Genomic DNA, 16,448 nt, shown 5'->3' with positions numbered 1-16,448 from the left:
CACATTTCCCCCAACTTTTTGCAGAACAGTTAACACAGATGTCATTCAAGCAGTCCAAACTCCATTGTTTTAGCTATGGTAACCAAACAGAAACCATCTGTTCCCAACTATTAGAAACTACCTACATCAGTATGAAATCACTGAAGCACCTGTTTGACACTCCTTCACACAAATCTTCAATTAGCAATCAGTCTGCAGGCCTTAAAAGGTGCAGCGTCTGTGTTGTTCTTTTCCAACATGGATGGAAGAGGTCTAAGGCAGATGAGACTGAGTATCAATAGTGGCTATTTCTTATACTCTGCAGTAATAGATTTTTATACTTTACTGTAATAGATTTTATTTTTATTTTCTTCATTTCTTATACTCTAATAGATTTTATTTTGGTTTACATGTATTTTGTGTAATAATAATCAATGGAATCAATAAAATTTGCATCAAAGCATTTCTGATTCTGGATCCAATTCTTTGCAAGAAGGCATATTTGACAACAAATGGCACTGGCATGACAGCTACGTACAGTAATAGGCTACAATGACAAGCAATGGTGCACTGATTTGCACTGAGTGCTGTATTTTGTATTTTGTTGTCCACTGTGTAATGGTTGATTGGAAGAGCTGGTTGATTGGAACACCTACAGACAATTAGTTAGCAGATCTTGTAAGTAAACTTTACTGAGGGAGGTAGTGTTTATCTTACCCTTACCCAAGCTATTCGATTTGAATTGTAGTTCTGAACTTTTGCACATGGCAAATTTTAAGTTACAGTGGTTAACTTGTTTACAGTAAATGTATTGTCTGCTGGATTATTTTGTACACTAAGTTCAGAATGCCACTTGCGTACTGTATCACTTTCAAGACAGTAGACAATAGTCAATAGTTTTGGTGCTGTTGCAAATGTTTGTGATAGACCTGCTGAGCATAAGGTGAAAAGTTGTAAAGCAACACACAGGTGTGTGTGCGTGTGTGTCCGGTTCGAGTGTGTGCCCGCAGGTGTGTTGTGTTAGAATGAGAGGCTTGCCTGGCCTGGTCTTGTTTTGATTCAGTGCAGTGGTGACGTGCTTATACAAACTGAGGAGGCAGGTGTCAGCAAGACATCCAAAAGTGTCTTGAAGGTCTTCAGCATCATCAGATTTTCTTTATATTACAAAAACTGTATTAGTGTTGAAATTACTGCCAAAGATTTTTCGACTCGTGCCCTTCGCACTGTTATTGCCGACACACAGAGGCGATAGGGGGCCCCGAAATCAAATTCTGCTTAGGGCCCCATACAGCCTTGGACCTGCCCTGCGCTGGACATTCAGTTCATTACGCTCTAAACTGCATCGTCATATTTGATAATTTAGAGTGAATCAAACCAGCGAAACTAGGAAAAATCAAGCCTTTGACACGGAGCTATTGAGGTCAACAACAGCAAAAAACGACAAATATTAAACTAAACTTCGGCCGGCCTGTAATGTTAGTGAAGAGAAGAATAAATTCCAACCTGTTTATGAATAGAATAATACAGTGAAGGCTCTACAAACATTTCCTAAGTTAAATAAGGATAATCAGTGTAATGTACCCAGAAAAATCTGTGTTAAACAGAATGCCCCCTTTCTACGTGTTGCGGTTATATCATCGCTATATATTGATTGATGCATTCACGAGTGAGCAGCATTTTCATGTAGCTGGTGGAGGTGGGCAAGATGAGATGGGACCAATTTTAAATACTTCATCAACGGCTTGGTAGTTGAATCTATAACAATACATTATATTGCATGTACATCATGTGTTTAATATGGAAAATCTGAATCTGCTAAGCAATTATGGTGGTGAAAAAGCTCAGTGTGTCTGAGTAAAAATTGTTTACTCTCTGAAATGAAGTAAAGTACTAAGCAGATTGAAATGGTAAAAGTGAAGTACTTCAATATTGTACCTGGTTACAAGCCCAGTGAATAAGCCTCCTGTAGTTGTCAGCATCATCATACACATGATCAGGGCCAACTAAGTAATAAAAATTCCTCTTTATTAAACATGTAGAATAGATTGAGATCAAGAATTTACAATAATCACTGCAGTTCAGATAACATTTTTATTATTCAAGGTCTGATTCAAAGAACACTGCATTTTTTAAATAAATTGTTTTCAAAAGTAATCTACAGTAATTAAGGCGTTATTTGTTATTTATATTCCTTCATAACCCAAATCACACTGCTGAAAATAATTTAAATTAAGGCTACCTGTTATATGCCACAGCAAGGGTAGTGGGTATGTATACAGTGTGTAATTTTCAATTGAGGGAATATATTTTAAAAGACTGCCTTTTGAAGCAGCCAGAATACGTGATCATTACAGTCCAGAGTTGACTGAGCCAGCTATTCCAGGTGATCCCGGAATCAAAGTGTACCCCTTATTTTTTATTCTAAATGTACAACTGGTCCATATTGTGAGAGACATTTCATTAAACATTCTAACAGACAGTTGTGTCTATGGATGTCTTCAACGTAACAGTTTGAAATATCTAAAAATTAAGAAATAAGTACTTTTGTGTTCCATCTGATGCAACATACCCATGAGTATGTAACATGATGCTTATACCATGATAACAATTAAAAACAACAAAGATGAAGAGAAGCTTTGACTATGACAGTATTTGATTCCCTGAAAAAGACTGAAATGTGTGTTTGACTGCATGAATATGTCATATTTTACAATGTATATAGGAGGTTATGACTGAGTATTCCTACTTTACAAACAGTTCCTGGTTCAGTTTTGTCATGTACCAGAGTAACGGAGGACACAGGTCGACAACTTGTGAAAGTGAAGTGGAAAGAAGTATACTGCTGGTAAATAAAGGCTGGAAAAAGTCAGGGGTAGGGAGTGAAGGCTGTGCTAGCTGACTGGCAAACCCTCGTTGGTCCTCTTTTCACGAATTGAGCGCAGCATGTCTGACACCAGCTCCTCAAGCCCGAAGGCTGGTGCCCAGCCCCAATCTCTCCTCGCATTAGAGTCATCAAACCTCACAGGCCAGCTGTCTGCTGCAAAGGAGCAAAAAAGATGACCACATTACTTCCATTACATGATTTTAATCTTAACATGTTCACATGCCATCTACCATGACATGAATTATATATGTGTTCTAAGCAAGTTAGCAAGTTATCAGCAATGTTGCAGTTTTGAGGAAATGCATGAGAAAGTCAGTTTGAATTAAAATAAGACCAATTGTTTATTAACCTCAATCAATATTGTGTTTATATACTGTAGGCGCCATAATGCATGTTTACTGTAGAGCTGGATTTGTGTCATGTGAGTTTAACTTCAATTTTGCCAAGTGCTATATTTCTGACTGCTGATTGACTTATCATCCCTCACACCGTATATGGAACACATGTTGGTACATGTAGCACGTGTTAAGTCATACCAATGGTCTGGCGGACAGAATCAGGATTGTAGGTGACCTTGAGGTGAGGGAGATGCTTGCGGATTTCTTGGGCCACCTCTTCTGGAGTGAAGCTCATCGCGGCGATGTTGTACGTTCGCAGAGAAAGTTGGCACTCTGGAGCCTGCATGAACTCTACTGTAGCACGGTGGCAGTCAGAGATATGCATCATGGGAAGACGGGTGTCAGGACGCAGGTAGCACTCATGGTGACCTGTGCTGAGAGCATCGTGGAAGATTTGAACTGCGTAGTCTGTGAAGAAAGAGGTCGGAAGTGTTCAGTCCCAAACATCTTTTTTATACTAATGATTCTATGTAGCCTACGCAGATGTCAAGTGATGCAATACCTGTTGTCCCCCCTCCGGGAGGAGTGTTAACTGATATCACACCTGGGTAACGTAGGCAGCGGAAGTCCAGACCATATTTGTGATGGAGATACTAATGAAAAAGATGTAACAATGTTGAGATGTCACAAAGTTTTACTGGTTGCATGTGTTTTTGTCTGTGTTTTAAGATATGTTCAAGAATAACTCGCCTCCCCCATCAGCTCTCCATGCACTTTGGACACGCCGTAGATGGTTCTAGGTCTTTGGACACAGAGGTCAGGGGCCGGGTCACGTGGAGAAGAGGGACCAAATGCCCCAATGGTGCTGGGGACAAAGAGGCGTAGGCAGTTCTCTAGGGCCAAGTCCAGCACATTATGAAGGCCTATAGATGGAAAGCAGATCCAAAGTGGAATTAAAATCCTCCCTGTAACAGGCTACACATTAAAACGGTGTTTTTAGTCAACTGACCTGTGATGTTGATCTTCCGTGCCAAAGCCACATTAGCCTCGCCCACAGCGCTAAGCAGAGCACTGTAGTGGACCAGCCAAGTGATACGATTATTTACAATCAGTTCTCGGAGATGTTTGTAGTCCAACACATCAGCATATACAAATGGACCTAATGGGAAAAGATAAAAAGAAAGTACCTTATGATTAAACAGCAAAGAAATAAAGGGCATTATGTTAAATGTTGGTTAAAAATAGAAACTGAGTGAGTAAAAAACAGCATACATAGTGAAAGAAAAATATGAATATGGTTTTGCATACCATTGCTGATAACATGAGGTGGAGGCTTCTTAATGTCTGACAGGATTACATTTTCTGTTCCATACTGTTTCCTGGACAATATTATAGACATAATGACATTCACATTTTTAACACTTTGACAAACTTAAATGTCCGTCACAAAGGAATTTGTGCGCATCTCACCTCAGTATCTGTGCGAGTCCCACACCTAACTGTCCCAGACCACCTGCATACAGAGACAACTTTTAATATTTAGTCTCACAAAACAAGATGAGATTTTACAGTTTGGTATGAAAATGAGATAAATGTTTTTGGTGCACCACGCTTCAGCTTTTGTTTGTCCCACAGCTTAATCATGGGACAAAAAGTGACTGCAGGCTATTATCCTCACCGCAGTCACTCATTGGCTCTTTAAAATCACCAGCACTGTCTGTGCGCAGCCTATTGTGATGAGGCAAAATGGGGTCCTGCTGCTGGTGCACAGTGAAAACAACTCGAAAAGAAAAAAAAACACACCACACCTCTGTAGTATTCCACTAATGTTGTTGATGCCACATTATGAATCCTTACTAAAAAACAATTTCATTTCATTTAAACATAAGATCTGCTTGGAAGCAAGTTGAGTAACTCTCTCAGCTCCCTTAAAAGGTTTTGTATAGGAGGCACTCAACCCCTATTGTAACCGCTCTGCAGCCAACAGTACAAAACAGTTGGAAGGGAAAGTGGTAGAAAACAATGGTAGCTTCACAGGTACAGTTTTTTGTAGTGGTGGAAAAGTCCATCTTTACCCAAATGGATAAATGCGAGAAGGAAGCAGTTATGACAGAAAATAAAATGTATTACCCGTGATGAGGACACGGGGGTTTTCCTGAGGAGGAAGGGGGCCGCAGGTCTCCTGACTGTTCCACCTGCTCATCTGCCTGGGCAAAGAGCTGAAGCTGCGACTGGGCAAACCTCGCACCCTGCTCAGACAGCCTCGGCAAAACAGGCCCAGCGTAGCCGCAGTGGGCATAGAGACCCGCACACCTGGTTGCATGTCCAGTAGCAGTCCTTGGAAAATTAAAATCAAACTTAACCAGAGAGTACTGATTATACAGAATTTCAACATCCTGAAATGATCATTAGTTGCTTTGTTAAAAATAACATTACAGACACAAATTGAAGTTAAATTACAGAAATACAGAAAATAATTCTTACCTGTGTGCTGACAAAATCAGAAATCCAAATAGATAATTCTTGGTCCAAAATCCGTCGATGCAACGTAGTAAATCCCAAACTATTGCTCTAAACCAAATGACTAAATAGGATCAGCAAAGACAGTTTTCCAGGCATTTAAATGTTAGAATTAGAAGATTATTATCCGTCTGGTGACCGGTTTCAGTTCACCCTTAACCACTGGTTAAATAAGCAGGTGCAGAAAGTCATGCTGGGCTATGTGGTTCTTGTCCACTTTGAATAATCACCAGCTTGTGGCTCTTGACTAAACCGGACTACAGTCTCCAGCTTGCAAAGCTCCATGTGTGCAAACATGCTGACTTGCTGTGCACAGGGATTTGTATTGTGAAGAGTGTTTAGCTGAGCTTAACAGGACTGGGAGGTGTGTCAGTTATACAGCCTTCCTCTTTTGATAATATTTGTCAATGAGTGAATATATGTCAGAAAATTATAACAATGTAGAATTTAGAGAAAATGTATCACTTTGTAAAGCACCTCAATATGATGTAAAAATACAGTCTCAAATAACATCAACAATACATTTTTTTATATAAATTCTTATTAAAAAAAACTTTCCATTTAAACACAATTGGTTACTAAAAAACGCCTAACACAAATACTCTACACTAAAAGGCACTGCACATTGGTTACATTCCACCTTAAAACATGCTTCACATGTTCAGGCTGAGTCTTTAATTGTTCATGTACTGAAAGGGCATCAGCTGAGTGCCAGCTTCCCCCACTCAATGACCATGTTCCGTATTTCCTCCTGAGCTTCTTCGAGATGACGAGTCTGCTTGGTCCATCTCAGAAAAAACCCTGAGAATCAGACATGGGCTTGAGTCAACATCAAAACTTTAACAAAATCCTTTAATCATCAAGGATCAAAATGCCATGAGTTTGTAACACGAAATAATAAATGCATTGTAATTACATACTGAATTAGCATCAATGACCTAAACAAAACCTCGAAGGTGCAGTTTACATCCCGTCATGTGTTTCTCACAAATTACAATGTAGGTTTGGAAAAGGATGTGGGGACAGGGGACATAAACGTACACTCACCTGCCACTTCATTAGGTACACCTGAAAAATCTAATGCAATTCAATAAAACAGCACTGCCATGGATTCTGCTTTTATGAAGTATAGTTTTTGTTGACTTTTGTTTTGTTGAGAGTCGGAAGTGTGTAAATTCAATTATGTTTATCACTGCGGCAATAGTTAAAGGTGGTGTTGTACTGAACTAAACTATATTTAAATGTGTCTCTAATTTGTTGTCCTCCCTATTTACATATATGAGGGGGCCAGAGTATTAAAAGCACCTCTGAATATAATGCAGTTCAGTACAGCCCCACCACCAATTATGACCTTGACGCTGAAATATCATTGAATTAACATCTCTATGACAGCTTCGAAAAAAGCCTGCACATTACAGGCAACATAAAAGCAAATCTTGTGGCTGAGCTGGTGTATTGGATTACATTAGATTTTTCAGGTGTACCTAATGAAGTGGCCGGTGAGTGTATATTTAAAATATTTGAAAGAAAACATTACCCTATAAACAAACAACATAATAACTAGGCCTACATTACCCAGGAGATCTCACACCACAGTCATTAAAATGAGAGAAATAGTATCAGTAGATCAACTTTTGAAAGTGACAGGAACAGGTATGTGACACTTGATTGATAATAATAATAATATAATAATAATAATTAGTCAATAATAATTGACTAATTGATCGTGCATGGCACTGCACTCTCGGATTGATAAATTAAAAAAAAAAACAGATGTAAAAAAAATTCCCTCCAAGCGATGCCGATAAATTGAGAATGAGGCAGACATGAGGTCACAGTTACAGTAAAATAAAGGTTTGAATGAATGAATGAATGAGTCAGAAATGTCCTCCTGGTGTTTCTGAAATGTTACGCTCATGAGAACGGGGCGCATATTCGTACAGAAGATGGACAAACGGATTTGACAACTCAAAAACTTAATGCCGGGCTATCACTGGCACGCAGGTCTTAAAACATAATAATAAGTCTGAGAACATGTGCCAATCAATGCTTACCTCTCCAAAGCTGCAGGGACTGAGGGTGGACTGAGGGCCAGATTGCGAGCTCAGTGGGCTCATACAGCGGGTTAGAGTAGTAGTCTCTCTCCCTCGGCCTCAGCAGAGCTTGGAACAAACAGTGAGTCTTCTTCGTCACTCCTTGAGAACACCTGAGAGGAAACAGTGAGGTGTAAGGTAAGGTAAGGTTGGATGTGAGGATAAAGACTAGTTTTTGTGTCAGCCATCAATTCCCCATTCACAGTGATACTTGGAAGTACCACTGACCTCTCCTGGTGGTTGTTGCACAGAAAGGTGCCATAGTTGGACGCGTAGGCCTCAGTGGCCAGCCTCAGGAGCAGCGCCTCAGAGAAACCAAGTGCCAGGGGGAACTGACGCCACAGCTGCCACACACAGTCCAGCAGCAGCAGGAAGACAGGGGACTCCTGCTGGAGACGGGCATGGGAGAAGGCTGAGTGGGCACATCGCTGCATGAATGGGTGTCCTGCCTGGAGAGAAGAACACTTTGTGTTTGTCAAGCACACTCCCAAAGATTTAGATTTCCACTTGCAGCCGCCGTTTGGAGGATCCTGATTGGTGCGGCAAGGCAGTTCAACACTCCACTCCTGAGGGTGCAATTTGGAACTGAGAACTGAAAACTTGGCCAGCCAGACATTCTCAAGTCTAAAACTTAATTTAAGGACCCACTAAAGCACCTGGGATTGGAACAGGCACAGTTTAAATTAACTAGATAACAAACAAAGTCCAATATTATTTATTTGTTAGAGAACAATCGGTGCAGGGGAGCTGTTTCTTTTGCAGTTTGGTTTTCTAGGTAAGGTGAGTTAGGAGAGTTATTATTTCTATTTTAAGAAATCAGAAAGTCAGGTCATCAGTAGATCTTTTGGCTATTTATTCATTGATTTGAGCAGCTCCTACGGGCCTTTTCCATTGTAGTTTGCCTCATTCTTTTTTATTTGTGAGTCAACCTATTTTCCTTGTCTTTTTTTTCTCTTTTTTTACCAAAACCAGATGGGTTGTAGCAAACATATACTGAACAAACAAACACACTTTCTCTTGTCTAACTGTACTACTAGCTAGGTGTGCCGCTCTCCTCACTACTGTTGCTTCACTGCCAGCAGAGGCCACCAAAGAGCAGAGTGGAGCCGGCACCAGCTGGGCAGAGTTAGTAATCAGACGTATCGACACTGCCAGCTCACCCAAACCTAGAGAGGGCTAAGCTGAGGACAATCAGCAATTAGAGGCTGCTGGATAAAGAGAAGAGCAGGAACAGACAGAGGGAGAGAAGCAGAGGAGCTGAAAGGACTGCAACCCAGTAAGGAGAAGAAACCTGAAACTTTGACTCCTGTTTATCTTTCTCTTCTCTCCAGGAGGACCACAGCCCTACCAAGAAAGGGAAGTGACTACCCCGATTCAGGAAGATCCCAAGTTTTTTTTGCTCCCCTGCCCCTTTTCCCCGGGATTAATATACACCTGTGACTTTTTTGTTAATCAAACTCTGTGTGCCAGTCTGGTTTCTCCTCCATTGCTACACTAGGCTATTGAAATATCAAAAGGAGTTCATGCTTGGTATAAGCGGAAATATCACTGTTTGTTACATGCGCTCCTCCAAGCTACGAAGTGAATATTTTGACTGATCCTGCTGTCTCTTTCAGGTGCTGATGATCCACCTGACGGACAATAAAGGAGGAAGGAGGCAATTCATTGGTCTCTCTCTTCATGGCCTCACAGCAGGAGCAGGAGCTACGGCAGATCATTTGGTTTTGTATTTTGGCATTTTTGTATATTTTCTGATGTGACCGGCAGTCATTTCTGTTGGGGTTTAGTTTTTTGGGGTTTAGGTTAGAGGGAAGCACTTAGACCCTACGGCCCTTTGTGGGTTGGTCTTTTTGGTTTCGCCGGCCCATCAGCGCTTCGTTTTGTTTTGGGTATGGGTTCCTTGTGGTTATTCAGTTGAAATTTAATAAATAGTTTTTTTGGCAACTCTTCTGACTCTTCTTTTTGTTTGACCTCTTTGTTCTGAGCCTTTGAGGTCGTAACACTCTTATTACTAATTTTATTGATCGATTTGTACCATTAGTTGTTTTGTTTTTTTTCTCTCTCAGAAGCATGACAAAGCATATTCTTAAACTCTTACTTAAATGTCAGAACACAAAAGCAGAATAAAGTGTATACAACAGAGGATGATGGTTGAATAAAAGCTAAATGTTTGGTTTTGACTTTTAATGCCAATCACTTTAAATTTATATGATGCTACCCTGGACATTGTATTGTTGGAGGATGGATTTTTTTTGTTAAATTCATGACCGCTACATGCAGCAGACATTTTTTTTTTTCTTGAGGCATTTCCTGTTATGGGTTAGTCTGTGGAGCAATATCCTTTTTGCAAGAGATTTGGTAATAACCATGTGAAGTTATGTTTCAAGACTTCTTCCTTTAGATTAAAATTCCTACCTTTGTGGATAAATTCGGCATAACAGAGCAATAATATGATTCAAGACTCAGTAACCCAGTTATATGTAAGCCATAGAGAGCTGTGTAAACTTTTCATAGAGGCAGTATTCTGTATGTAAAAATTAATAAATGAAGTACACACACTCTGTTGTCTATAAAAAGCCACCCTATGCTAATGTTCATATGTCTCTATCTTCAGGTATGTGTTTTTTCTAAGTTTGGACATCCACAGAATGCTCAATATTTATTCAAAAGTCTTTTTTAAAAAATGTACGTTTAGGCACTTTCCGTTATTTGAACACACACACATACTCTCACCTGTACCCACTCCCTCTCCAACAATGCCAGGAAGCCTTCCAGTGTGCGACAGCATGGGTCCATGATGAGCTGAGCCAGAGTGCTGATGAGCAAAGTGGAGTCCTTCCCTTCAGAGCCGTGAACCAGAACTGAATGACCGTCCCTGCGCAAAACACAAGGATATACTATTAATCAAATTCAATCAAATTTTATTTGTATAGCGCCAAATCATAACCAGAGTTATCTCGAGACACTTCACAGAACAGGTCTAGATTGACTCTTTATGTTATTTAAAGAGAGGCCCAACATGAATCACCATGAGTAGCACTTAGCAATATTCGGCATACTACTGTCCCGTTCCTCTACATGTATAAAAAAAAAGTAAAGTATGCATTAATTTTTTAGCAAAGCAGTTACAGTAGCCCCTCTATTAGTGCTGCAGATATTTTAAAATTCTTAAGTTATTTGTTATTCTATCCTCACATCCTTACATGCTTGTCCAGCCTATGCCTGTTGTCCTTGAACATAACATTTTATGGGCTTTTTGTCTTCTGTGATATTCTGCCTTCCTTTCCCATTTAATTTAAACAGCAAAAAGCTTGCTGGCTTGTCTCTTCACTTTTTGCTCATGTTAACTTGCTTAGATAAAAGGTGATACAGCTGACAGAAGTTTTGAGACTTGAGTGTTAATTCTTAATGTATTCTGCTTATGTGTTATGCATACATTAATTAATATAATAAAGGAATATAATATTATTATAGAACCTGTGAAAATTGTTGATTAAAATCGTGCGGAAAAGCTTTTTAAAGGAAAAAACTTCACAAAAAAGCTATTTTCTCTGCAAATCTTTGCGTCTCCACAAACAAGAGATAAGTGCATACCATCTGTAATCACAACACAGACACACACATTGGTTACAGTTCCTACCTCTCCACACACTCTGCCAGGAGGCCAGCAGTTGACAGAGCAGTTTGGATGTGAGAAAGCCACTTTGAATTCTCCAGTTTACTCAGCCAACGATCCATATTATGGGACTCATCACCACAGGCCTCCACCAGCTTAATTAGACTCTCCTGCAGTGCTTTACCTCTGCAGACACAGGTGAATGAGGTTATTTGGATGAAACGGATCAGTGTCCACCTCCACAAAACACTTTTCATACACACACCTTTCCATCTGTCTGTGCAATCTCTTCCAGCTGCTATAACACGATTTGGACTCAAACCCTCCGCCTGTCATCCGGGCCTGCAGCGCCTGCTGACTGGAGCGTGTGTCAATGATGTAACCTTTGTCTGAGCCGTCCATCACAGCCTGGAGGAGGTCCTCGTCTTCCCTGCAGCGCTTCCTATTGGCTCCCGGCAGTGGCTGACTGCTGCGCATGATTACCTGAAAGGTTTTAGTTTGATGGAAGTGTTTAGTAGCTTGTGAGAATTGTAGGCTGGCCGTTGAGATAAATAAAAGCAGCCTACCATGCCGTTCTTCTTGTGGTAATAGCAAAGGACAGGGAAGCGTCCCCCCTGTCTGAACTTGGCCACCTTCTTCAGCACTTCATCACCTGTGTTTCTTGGGACAATGACAGCTGGAGGGTAAGACAGACACACTGAGTAGTCCCTGTTCACAGTGCTGAGTCTCCATCTATCATGCTGCAAACAGAAGAGAGAGAGGATCGTGAAGAATAGTGACTGGGGAATTTTAACTTTAATACACATATGTTTTGAAACGAAAAAATGTGTAAGCTACGCAGCACAATCATGTTCACCACCCTGCTCAGCCTATTAAGGCTTTAAGTCAAAGGACAAGGATACAGGAAACTGCTCTGCCGTGGGTTACAGAAGTCCACCTTTCTCTGAACATAGCATCTGCCTATTCTGAATCTAAACTTTGTGGGGAATATAAATGTAATGTTTCGCTCTTGATTTTCATCATTTGTCCTTTCATATAGATCTTGAAGATGCAAAACAGAACACAAAAACTACACTTTAAACCCGAATAACAAAACTACAACTAGGGAAGCTATTCTGTAATGCCACTTTGCTGTTTGGGTTAGAACAATGTGAATTCAAAATATACCAGGAGCTCAAAAATAATAGTTTGCAATTTTAGAAAATGCATTTGTTTTATTGTATAAATTTGGATGACAAAAATGACTTCACTCATAGGCACAGCCAGGAGCCAATTATGATAAAATAGCTCAGCACAAAGACTAGAAACAGAGAAACAGCTAGCCTGGGTCTTTTTGTAGAAGTAAAAGAAAATGCCTGCTTAAAAACAAAGCCAAAGCTACAGCTCCCTTATGAACACGTGATATCACCTTTGCTGAAAACCTGTTAAAAATCAAAGTAAATTGTTGAAAAGCTACATCAGGATATCTCCTCCTCCAGGATTAGACTCCTGGAAGACCCGGCCAGGAAATAGTTACGCTCATAACCTCCCATAAAACCAAAGTTTCGTTTTTACACTACACACAAACGAGTCATAACATGTTCATATGTGAGCTTAGGAGAAGATGGTAAACTATCTGTAAGAACAATTATTCATTAGAGTTTAGTATTTTACATTAGACCTAAATGTACCAGCTACAGACATCTTACATGTTCTGGGAAAGTTGAGCCGAATAAAATACAACAATGCCGCCCTCAGGGTCTGCCCCTCACCATAGCAACATGCTATACCAAGAGGAAGGTGTATGTCTATTAAGCACAAATACAAGCTGTGTGCAGCACATTCTGGAGTTCAGGGAAAACAAATACAAGCTAAGCAACAGGGATATCCTGAATCCTGACCCCTACATTCAGTTTCCCTGGCATTTTCCTGTCATATGGTTGGTGGACCATTGTTAGGAAAAGTTGTCTGTGAGATAGTGTGTGTGTGTGTGTTACTTTTATGCATGTGGCATTACATTCCTGTCCAGGAGAATCAGGTTTATAGGATACACAGATTTATGTGTTTCTTACAATCTCCTTCATTTGACTGTATTGCTTTTCAGGGGATGAGAGACCCCACTGGTCCTGCAGGCTGAGATCAGACGGTCTGTAAAAGAAAGGATACATCTCCGGGGCACGGTCCAGACAGGACAGAGTCTAGAGAAAGGAAACTTTATCAGATTAAAAGCCCTCATGAGGGCAAGTAGATAATAGTGAAACAAGTGTATTAAAAGAGAGGATGTAAGAAGAGAACCAAATACTTATTTCCTTATCCATGTTAACAGGCTTAGAAGGATTATTAGATCACTGTAATACCTCAATAGAGTGTGCAATGTTAAGACACTGCTCCATGCCTGGGATGTCCAGCTGGAGCACACGCAGATCTTTACACTTCATAGTAATCGTCCCCGAAGATCCAGATATCCTAAAAACCACACCCCACCATCACTATTAGGCAAAACATTGGAACAATATCCCCCTGGCCACCACCCTCACCAGCCCAAACACATACAAACACATGTTTTGACTGTAGCAGTGCGGAAAGTGTGACTTGCGTCTGAAAAGGAAGGCAAACCCAGCTGGGTGTGGGAGGGGGGTTTCTCTTGCTGACAAATGGGTGTGCAACCCTTCGCCCCCCTTTGCTGACCAAAAACATATCAAGTGGTTTCAGCGATGCTTAGGTTTAAGAAGAAGCTGTAAGGAGTAAGCAAAATAAAACAGTGTGTGTAGATGATGCGTGATGAGAAAACAGAGCTGCAGTAAACATGTTAGCAAGTTTGCTATTTCTTCCATCTGTGGGCAAAAAGAGCAGCACACAGCAGACACATGGCAACACAAAGGATGTCCAACCTTTCAGTGTGGCCTGCACTAGAGAAGAGGCCGGAATAGGCCAAAAGGTTTTCCACACTGGTTAAAAAGATTTGAGGAATAATGGAATTAGACATTAATCAGACATGGGAGCGTTCCCTGGAACAGTAGACACCTTTGATGTTAATGAGTTATGTTGATGTAACAGAAGGATACAGCTTCAAATATGACCCTGTTACATTGATCAGTGGTTATTCCTTTAACCCTGACCCAAGTTTTTAACTTTTAACCTCTGAAAAAGATTAGTCCTACATATCCCTTATTCCATTATAAATGCTGTAATAAGTAGTTTTAATCCATCAAAAGGGTTACGGGTGTTAATTACATTCTGGTGAAACAAGGTTCGTGTTTTTGGAAATAAGAAACAAATGAAGCAAATTACTGTATACTATTGTTCGGTATATTTCATTTTATGATATCCTTCTCGACCATGCTTTTTGTTGCTGTGATGAACAATCCTCCTCCCTCACCTTTTCTCAATGGCATCGATGTTCTTGAGGAGCAGTAAAACCTGGCGGGAGCTGCCCTCCTCCCTGTCCGAGAAGAGCAGGTGGTGGCCGGTGATGCACAGGGTGCCTCTGCTAGGCGGGTGTAGCGGCTGTCGGAGGACAACATCCTCCACATTGGCGGTCTTTATGTGTTCAGAAAACTCCATTAGCCCCTCTTCACAAACCAAATCTCTCCGCTGCTGAACTTCTTACTGCAGAAGTGTCCCTGCGCACAACTTCAAATCACTTTCTCACCAAAATGAAAGCAGACTCCCTCCGCTGTTCTCTCAGTGAGTTGGGTATAGAAGTGCACTTGCGCTCTGTTTGTTTGAAGATAAGGTGTCTATAAATAGATTCATTTTTTTCCTGACATAGCCCTGATGTTGCTGCACCTTCTCTCACATAGGGGCCTGGTTGAGCACGAGACGTGTAGCTCGAGAAGACAGAAGGCGGAAGTGCACGTTTCCTGAGAAAACGCAACACTGAAATGTGACACAAATTGCTGGTAAAACTTTGTACGCTGTGGGGGGTGAAGACAGCAGCGGCGATGGACCTGCAATACAACAAATGGCCACATGATGGCAGCATACTCAAACGTAGAGAGCTCGTCTCACTCAGTATGTCTGATCTGCACGAACGCATGAAACAATTCGCCTACACAATATTAGAATATTTAATTACATTAAAAAGATACATTCAATGATTTCTCTAGTAATTGTAGCCTGTAAAGGCTATATTGTTATACAGGCTAAAATATTTCTACAAGAGTGCAGTAGGAGTTTTAATGTAATGCAGCATTTAATCTAGGCTACATCTTTTTTTTTTTTTTTTTTTAAGATAATCAACTTTTTAAAAAACATGTTGCATGCAAATAAGAAATAGCTTAAGCATTAATGGGAATGTAGTAGTATTTAATGGGAATGTAGTGCAATATACATTCTCATTAATGCTTAAGCTATTTTTTTTACATTCAATGTAGTCTACCACTTGGATAAAGTACAATTTTTCCGCCTGAAATGTTGTCGAATGTAGAAGAACGGTGGTAGAAAGCCATTACGTTGTCTGATGCATCGCTTAATTCCTAATTTTTAGGTAGGCTACTTGTACTTTGCGTTGTACTTCTAGGCATATGATTTAGAAATATAGAAATAGGCTATTTTGTGTTTTACTCAGCTTTGTTTATTTGACAGCTTTTGTTACAGGTTACTGTGCTGTGTCATAGATTTAACATACAAAACATATGGAAGGGAAGAAGTCATTGTAATATCCTAGATTAAACAACCCAGGAACAAATAGCCGTTTAAAAGTAACACTGGGCAGCTATAATGTGAACTTCTTATACATTACATCAGTAAAGTAACCCTAACCCCTAACCCCATCACTACATATACAATTCATCAGTAATATTAAGGCAGCATTTTAAAATGGGATGGACAATAAAACAGCTGGCATTGCATTATGCAGGCCTAATTTTAATCCTAATATGTTAGGAATACTTTGCTGATAATACTTTTATCCATAATAAATGAATATGAATGTATAATACTATTTAAGTAAGATTTGGACTGCAGGACTTGTTGTAATATTATAGGCCACTTTTAGTAGAATATGTAAATAATGTGAACACAATTCTTCCACGGGT

General features: G+C 40.2%; 2 protein-coding genes across 4 annotated transcripts; both read right to left on the bottom strand.

Moving 5' to 3' along the window:
• Positions 1-2,089: 2,089 nt before the first annotated feature.
• tdh2 (L-threonine dehydrogenase 2) lies at positions 2,090-6,147 on the bottom strand. 2 transcript variants are annotated; one of them, XM_069662361.1, is made up of 9 exons: positions 5,686-6,147; positions 5,332-5,538; positions 4,672-4,714; positions 4,510-4,580; positions 4,211-4,360; positions 3,952-4,124; positions 3,764-3,854; positions 3,400-3,669; positions 2,090-3,016 (listed from the first exon to the last, which is right to left on the bottom strand). In XM_069662361.1, the coding sequence occupies exons 2-9, from the start codon at positions 5,522-5,524 to the stop codon at positions 2,871-2,873; spliced, it is 1,137 nt and encodes a 378-aa protein (XP_069518462.1). In that variant the 5' UTR covers positions 5,525-5,538; positions 5,686-6,147; the 3' UTR covers positions 2,090-2,870. The 2 variants fall into 2 exon arrangements, with proteins under 2 accessions (XP_069518462.1, XP_069518460.1); XM_069662359.1 differs by having other exon boundaries at positions 5,332-6,147.
• A 111-nt stretch (positions 6,148-6,258) lies between these two features.
• LOC138591691 (myotubularin-related protein 9) lies at positions 6,259-15,234 on the bottom strand. 2 transcript variants are annotated; one of them, XM_069662357.1, is made up of 11 exons: positions 14,789-15,234; positions 14,301-14,357; positions 13,767-13,875; positions 13,482-13,607; positions 11,997-12,170; positions 11,696-11,913; positions 11,455-11,616; positions 10,548-10,689; positions 8,043-8,263; positions 7,776-7,927; positions 6,259-6,522 (listed from the first exon to the last, which is right to left on the bottom strand). In XM_069662357.1, the coding sequence occupies exons 1-11, from the start codon at positions 14,971-14,973 to the stop codon at positions 6,422-6,424; spliced, it is 1,647 nt and encodes a 548-aa protein (XP_069518458.1). In that variant the 5' UTR covers positions 14,974-15,234; the 3' UTR covers positions 6,259-6,421. The 2 variants fall into 2 exon arrangements, with proteins under 2 accessions (XP_069518458.1, XP_069518459.1); XM_069662358.1 differs by lacking the exon at positions 14,301-14,357.
• Between the last annotated feature and the right edge of the window lie 1,214 nt (positions 15,235-16,448).

Source organism: Semicossyphus pulcher, unplaced genomic scaffold (genome assembly GCF_022749685.1).
Source record: "Semicossyphus pulcher isolate SPU_LCO1_2020_fin unplaced genomic scaffold, fSemPul1.0.p SCAF_14, whole genome shotgun sequence".
In the NCBI taxonomy this organism is placed as follows: domain Eukaryota; kingdom Metazoa; phylum Chordata; class Actinopteri; order Labriformes; family Labridae; genus Semicossyphus; species Semicossyphus pulcher.
Note: the sequence above shows the minus strand (reverse complement) of the source record. Positions and strands in the feature narration are given on the sequence as shown.

Coding starts and splice junctions, on each gene's coding strand:
- tdh2 (XM_069662359.1), bottom strand. CDS start 5,596: ATGTTGAAATTCTGTATAATCAGTACTCTCTGGTTAAGTTTGATTTTA. Junction 4,361..4,509: donor ACCTCATGTTATCAGCAATG/GTATGCAAAACC, acceptor TTTTCCCATTAG/GTCCATTTGTATATGCTGAT. Junction 3,670..3,763: donor TCCCGGAGGGGGGACAACAG/GTATTGCATCAC, acceptor CTTTCTTCACAG/ACTACGCAGTTCAAATCTTC.
- LOC138591691 (XM_069662357.1), bottom strand. CDS start 14,973: ATGGAGTTTTCTGAACACATAAAGACCGCCAATGTGGAGGATGTTGTC. Junction 11,914..11,996: donor ACCACAAGAAGAACGGCATG/GTAGGCTGCTTT, acceptor AAAACCTTTCAG/GTAATCATGCGCAGCAGTCA. Junction 7,928..8,042: donor TGCAACAACCACCAGGAGAG/GTCAGTGGTACT, acceptor GTTTCCTCTCAG/GTGTTCTCAAGGAGTGACGA.